At 31.5% G+C, this 7,455-nt stretch overlaps 1 protein-coding gene across 1 annotated transcript; it reads right to left on the bottom strand.

Moving 5' to 3' along the window:
• Positions 1–1,587: 1,587 nt before the first annotated feature.
• Positions 1,588–2,754, bottom strand: LOC125872411 (RING-H2 finger protein ATL16-like). The gene has a single exon (XM_049553141.1). The coding sequence runs from the start codon at positions 2,694–2,696 to the stop codon at positions 1,812–1,814; it is 885 nt and encodes a 294-aa protein (XP_049409098.1). The 5' UTR covers positions 2,697–2,754; the 3' UTR covers positions 1,588–1,811.
• Between the last annotated feature and the right edge of the window lie 4,701 nt (positions 2,755–7,455).

Below are 7,455 nucleotides of genomic sequence, written 5' to 3' on the forward strand. Positions count from 1 at the left end.
GGGGGCGTGGGTGATCGAGGATCGAGATGAAAAAATAAAAAATTGAAGTTGAAAATATTATTTAAAAACAATAAAAAAATTGATAGAGGGGGGGGGGGGGCGAGGGTAGTGGGTGGGGGTAAAAAATAAAAAATTGAAATTAGAAATATCTTTTAAAAATAATTTTTAATATTGTTTTGGGAGGGGGTGGGGGTAGGGTAAAAATATTTAATTTAAAAATAAACTTTAAATTTTTTTTGGGGGGGTGGTTGGGGGACAAAATAAATTGATTTTTTCAACAATTTTTTTTTTAATTGAAAGTTGGAAGAGAGTTTTGAAAAATGTTTTCCTTAAGTTTTGAAGGGAAGTCATTTTCCTTAAATTTGAGGAAAATGAGTTGATTTGGAAAACATTTAACCCAACCAAACAGGAGAAAATTGAAAAACATTTTCCGGAAAATGTTTTCCTTCATACCAAACACACCCTATATAGATACACTATCTCCGTGCATGAAATTAAGTCTACACGAATTATAATCCGAACCAAATTCAGATATCCTCTGGCAAAAATAAATTTGTTTTCTTTCTGGTCAAATAGAAAAAATTGATGTAGCAATATCTTGACAAGAAAAACAAGGTCAGTTCACACTGAACACTGATGGATAGAATCACTATTATATTTAAAGGAGAAGAAATTTCTCCATTTTCATCTCGATCATCCTTTAATTTGTTGGTAGGCTGGAAATAGACACCGAGAGTACACTAAGACAAATAAAAAAGTTGTTTTTAAGCACAATTAGCTAACCTAATCTGTGGTGATTGTCATTTTGCATCACAAGGAGATGAACTCACTCTTCCTCCATACTAGCTAACTTAAGGGCTCTGTCCTAGTTTATTTTCACCTAAATCTACTGATCTTAAATGTGTCATCGCAAAAATTAAAAGTAAGAAAAACAAATTGAAAATTATATTAGGATCTCGTTTAAAGAAAAAGTGTATACATAAATAAAGGAAAGAGAGACAATAATGATTTAACTTAGGCCTCTTTAAGCAAAATACTCAAAACCAAAAGATATAAATGAAATGTCTAAGGTTGTTAAAGCAATGATGGTTAAATCATATATATTGCTTTAGTGGTCCTGCCCTCTGGTCTCTAATCTTCTAATACACTATGAACAATATAATCAAATATGGTGGGCTGGAAAACACAAAATGTAAAGACATAATATATAAACAAACATTTTAATTTGTCCTAATTTGAATATGTTTATCTAGATATCTCAACTTATCTCTATTGTACACTCCAATTTACAAATGATCATATAAACACTTCCAAAATTTACGTACCACGAGACATAGTGGGAACAAGATGGAGTGTTTTGTTGTCAGTTGAAACCAAGTTAAGAGGTGTAGATGTGCACTTTCAAAGTTAGAATTGTTTACTTGTGAGCTAATTATGCCAAATTTGAATGTCTTTTTCTCAAGTAACTAACACACCCTAGGTAAGTGCTAAGAAACCTTTAATTAGCTTCCACTTTTATCACTTTCCTTTTTTCAATATCTACAATCATCCTTCTATAATCTCTAAAAAGATAAATTTAACTCAATATTCTATACCAACAGAATACTTAATTAAGATACTATGAAACTAATTAAATGAAAGGGAGTCTTAATACAACTGTATACTTGTAACCACAGATTCAAGCTATGAATATAACCGCTTACAAAAATACAAGGTAGGATCATGTAAAAAGACCAAATGTTGTATAACACTTCCTTGTACCTCGCGCACAATGGGGAATTTACTGTATCGAGCTGCCCTTTTCTACGTCACTATGGCTCCCAATGAATTGGTAGAACTGCATTTCTTGAACCCCTTCCATGCCCAAAAGAGAAAAATGATCTCTTGATGACTCTGGCACTGCTACTTTCACAAGGACTAACATCAGGAACTTGTCTTTGCTGCGGTACAATCTGTTGAACTGTCAAATAAAGTTGTCTGTCAGCAGCTGAATCCATAGAGAATGATCTCCTAATGTGTTGGACTGCAAAATCTTCGTCTTTTTTTCTTATGTCAATGCACTCATCCCCCATGCTTGAGATCAAATTTCTTGAACCATTATTTCTATGCCCGGATATTAATGTTGGATTGTTTTCTGCTATTTCTATGACAACATAGTCTTCATCTCTGCCTGTGAAATTATCATTTGGATAAGGGATTTTAGTCGATGAGATGTTAGTTCTGCAAAGTGGACAATTTGCATTTTTTTGAAGCCAAACATCAATACAATCAATATGGAAAATATGAGCACAGCTTGGAATTATTCTAAGCTTCTCGTTATCTTGAAAATCATTCAAACAAACAGCACATTCACAAGAACTTCTAGTTCTCTCCTCAATGATTGCATCTTTTCCTTCCCTTTTCTTGTACTGGAAAATCGGGATTGATCTAATCACAGATTCCTCTAGTCCCCGATTTTCCAGTGCAGGGGAGTAAACCGTTGAGGGGTCTACCACAGTACTCTGCCTTCTAGAGAAAGAAAATCGTCTCAAAAGATCAATTCTATGCCAATTCAAACAACATTTGATTACAAAAATGTAGTAACTAACTAGCAATAAACCAGTAGCTACGATACCGATGATTGCGATAACTATAATTGGGAAGCCAGCATGGGAAGAAGAACCTGGAGGACTTCTCATTGGAGAAAGGGACTCCATTTGATCAATTTTGTAAAATAAAAAGAGGTGTACAAATGGTTAAGTATTATTTACTTTCAATGTAGGCTTTCTAGACACAAATTTAGATTTAGTCGAACTTCAATACAATATCGAACATATGTGAAAGAATTAAGGAAAGTCTATAGGTAGAGGACATAGTTGGTGAACTCTGTCTCAGCCTCCAATAAGAAAGAAAAATGTGGTCACATATGAAATCTAAAAGATATTGTAATTTAATGATTTCAATAAGTAAGTGACTATTTCTTTTCTTCAGATTACTAACTCATGACATAATAAAGACATGAGTTACTAATAATTGATATCATTAAGGCCAAATAATTAATACATCAACTTGACACTAATTTTCATTTTGATACACCAAAATGGACCCTTAAACCTACTATTAAACACTTCAATAGTCATCAAAATGTACCTATAGAATATCTATTTCCACCTTCCCATTTTGTTAGGTCTAACTCTTTAGATTCCACTTACCTACTGAGAAACTTGTTACTTTAATTTTTAAAATTACCATAACCTTAATGTGATAGTTATTTTTATTCGGTGTAATTGACTATTTATGTAATCTTTGACTTTTGGTATCTATAATCACATGTTGTTTACTCCTATTATGTTTAGATGATCGCATTTTGTTGTTGATGTTATGGTTCCTTGCATATTTGTTCTGCATAGAGATGACAAATGAGCGAGTTGGGTTAAATTTGGGTGAGTTGAAAATGGGTCAACATAAAATGGGTAATAATTCAACCCGTTCATATTTGATAAGGGTAAAAATGGATTGGGTAACAAATAGGTTGGGTATAATACAAGTTTACCTGTATTTACCAATATTTTAATAGTACTCTACTGAAAATTCAACATGGAGAAAATCTTTTTCTTGGATGAAAAATGTTAAAAAATACTTCTACACTACTTTTGTCATATTTTGCTTCACTATCATTTTTTCTTTTCATTTCTACTTTAATTTCCTTAAGTATCTTTCGAAAACAGTCTCTTTATTCTAAGAGTACATTTGACAAAGTTAATCCCTCCCTAATCATCATTGAAGAAGAAACCAAAAAAGGTTCTCCATTGCACATCACATGCATTTAGGCTACCACCCATCCCCAAACATGTAATTCACACAAATAATGGCCACCGACTGCCAAATTTGAAATGTTAAACGAGTAGTCAAAAAAGTATCACACGTTTAAGTTGACAAAATTCAATTGGGACCCTCCACAAACCTTTTTGTCAAGAAAAAGCAGATATCGAACATGTTAAGTCAAATATGTAAATAAGAATACTGAATCCTAGAAAAGTGAAACTGATAAAAAGGACTTCAATTTGAATGTAGAGTGTTGACCAATTAATAGAAATATTGATACACTAATGCGTGTCACACCCTCAAAAGTTTGAGCTCTGACTGACTCAACAATAATAATTCTTCTTCATAATAAATCTGTCAGGAATTAATATATGGGGTAGAGAGTCTGTTTTCTATAGAAAATCGGCTCAAAAGATAACTGTCAAACATGAATAGTAAGAAGAGAGACAAGAAAATAGGAAGAAACAAAACTATCTTTGCAACTTTATTGAAAAGTATATAAGTAGGAACAATAATAACAACATATTCAATGCAATTCCACATGTATTGTCTGGGGCAGGGGCGGAGGCAGTATATACTTAGGGGGTTCATCCGAACTCCCTCGACGAAAAATATTACTATTTATACAATGTTAAAATTATTTTTTTAGGTATGTATAATAGATGTTGAACCCCTTCCACTAGTTCATGTGTTTACTTCTCAACTTTTGAACCCCCTTATTAAAATTTCTGGCTCCGCCACTAGTCTAGGGAGAGACAGAAGGTAGAATGTACGTAAATCTTGCCTCTACCTTTATGAAGTAGAAAGTCTGCTTTTGTAGACTCTCGACTCTAAAAGAAAATATCCAACGTAAAATTGCAATAAATAAATAAATAAATAAATCAAAAAGACAACAAAAATAACAAGATACAAAAAAATCTCTATAACAATATTGAAATAAGTCTGATTCCTAAATTTGGGATAATAAAGTAATTAAGTTTGTATTTATGTGAGAATAAATTAATAAAGCGATGGAATATATGCAATAAAATAAATTTCTTGTATAATAATAGAGAATATATGCTACTTCCTAGTTCCCTTATATGATATTAAGAGATAAAACAGGAAAATCATTACAGAGCACTAACCAAGGAATAAATCGCATTTACTGAATGCGATTTATGAAAAACGTGAAAAGTTGAAAGATATATAATTCAGAATAAAATATTACGTCATATATCTCAATATATAAAATTATACTATTTGTTAAATTATATAAATTCTGTTGATATTTTATTTTTTTTTGTTTCATACCAAATACACAACCATCTACAAAAACTTTCGAGAAAAAAGAAACCTACACCATATTTAATCATAGATTTTGTTCAATATAATCAACACTAATTATATATTTATTAGATACTCTATTAAGTAGATCTTTCTAGTTTTTATGATTTTTTTCATGAAGGTGGGAAGCGTATGAGTAGCCCATTGAAAACAATTATGTTTTTTTATTCATTAACCTTTGTTTGGAATTGAAATAAATCAAGAAAAAGAAGATAAATGATGAGAAAGTTAAAGAAAAAAAACATTTTCTTTCCTCTATTTCAGTCTTCAACATCTTGTATTTGAAAATTCTACAGTGTCAAGAGTTAGAAGAAAAAGGGAAAAGGGTCATATTTGCCCTTGAACTCTTAGAAAAGGGTCATATTTACCCTTCGTCATATTTTTTTGATATGTTTGTCCTTACCATCCAACTTTGGGTACATATTTGTCCTTGTACAGTTAATTATTGTGCCACCATTTTTATTAGTTTACGTGGCGCGCCTACATGGCGCCTACGTGGCTCCATATGTATATATTTTTGTTATAATTAAAATTTTATTTTCTATTTAGTATTCTATCCGACCCATTTAGTAAAATTCGACCCAAGCAAATAAAGACCCATTTTGTACTGAATGATTTTGTGCTCTGTGCCAGTGGGAGCTCCGATAGAGCACGAGGGCCGATAGACAAAAGTTCAAGGATAGAAATAAAAGGCCGATAGGTCTCCATATGCGTACTTAACCACACATGGGTTTTGGGGATGATAAGTTAAGAGGATGAGACAATATTACACAGCCTCAGTTTTATGTGTGGATTATGGCTCTTGTAAACTCTTTCCTAGTGACTGTTTATGCACGTTTAGTTCTATATTGAGCTTTGAGAAGTCAAACCGTAAATGGCTACAACATGTCTCATGGCATAAGGAAGAAGGAATAAATGGTGGCTTCTGCTCGACCATTGTACTGTTCTTATGAAGCGTTGCAAGATGATGGGTATAGAAATTAGGGCTAATGGGTATTGAAATCGGGTTAATATTTTAGTTGGGTCGGATTTTACTAAATGGGTCGGATAGAATACTAAATAGAAAGTAAAATTTTAATTATAACAAAAATATATACACATGGAGCCATATAGGCACCACGTAAACTAATAAAAATGGTGACACAATAATTAACTGTACAAGGGCAACTATGTACCCAAAGTTGGATGATAAGGGCAAATATATCAAAAAAGTATGACGAAGGGTAAATATGACCCTTTTCTAAGAGTTCAAGGGCAAATATGACCCTTTTCCAGAAGAAAAATAATAGAGAAAATTAAAAGTTCTGAGGCGTGAAAGATCACTATTTTTCAAGAACTATTGCACGTATATTCTTTTAGGGATGGCAAACAATTCTCTATCAGGATACAACAAAGCTTGAAAACATATATGCAATGAAATTCCCTATTTCTGGGAATGCTTCGTATTTATAGAATTTAAGATATGACTTTTTATAATAGTCATGTTCTTTCATGAACATAAATGACTTTTCATAATAGTCATGTTCTTTCGTGAACAGAAATGACTTTTCACAATAGTCATGTTCTTTCATATACAAATGATTTTTCATGAAAGAGACACTCATTTTCCGAACAATCACAACTTTTAGTTGCTCCCTTTTGAAAAGACAAAACTTTTGTTACTCCCTATATGAACATACAAAAGTTTTTGTTTCATTTAAAATTTAAATATTAAATTCAAATTTTAAATAAACAATTTGTTCAAAATAAATTACGAAAAGAAATAAATCTTTAAATTTAATTAAAGATCCGATCCGGGTCATGCCCAAGCCCAAGTCCAAGTCCAAGTCATATATATATATATATATATATATATATATATATATATATTGTAAATTTTAGGTTTAGCAAACATAAAAATCATATTAGCGCTCTATAACTACTGTTCTACTATTTGCGCTCCATAGCAAATATGTTTGCTATGGAGCATCAAATTTGTATAAAATCACAGGCAACATCTGATTGTATAAAATCGTAGGCATCTAATTTGTATAAATCGCAGTGATTTATATAAATCAGATGTATGTGTCTATGAAAATTGTGTTTGTATATCTGCATAAAATTTGAATTTGTATACAATTGAATCGAGTTAAAACAATTGTATTTGTATATCAAATCTCTCTCTCGCTTTATACATACACAAATTATACAAAATACTTTTGTATAATTTGTGTTTGTATAAAGCGAAAGAGAGAAAGGCAAAAGAGAACTGGGCAGAGAAGATATGTATTTGTATAATTATAAGTGTATAGGACGAAGATATATGTATTTGTATATAAAATTATC

Source organism: Solanum stenotomum, chromosome 8 (assembly GCF_019186545.1).
Source record: "Solanum stenotomum isolate F172 chromosome 8, ASM1918654v1, whole genome shotgun sequence".
Classification (NCBI taxonomy): domain Eukaryota; kingdom Viridiplantae; phylum Streptophyta; class Magnoliopsida; order Solanales; family Solanaceae; genus Solanum; species Solanum stenotomum.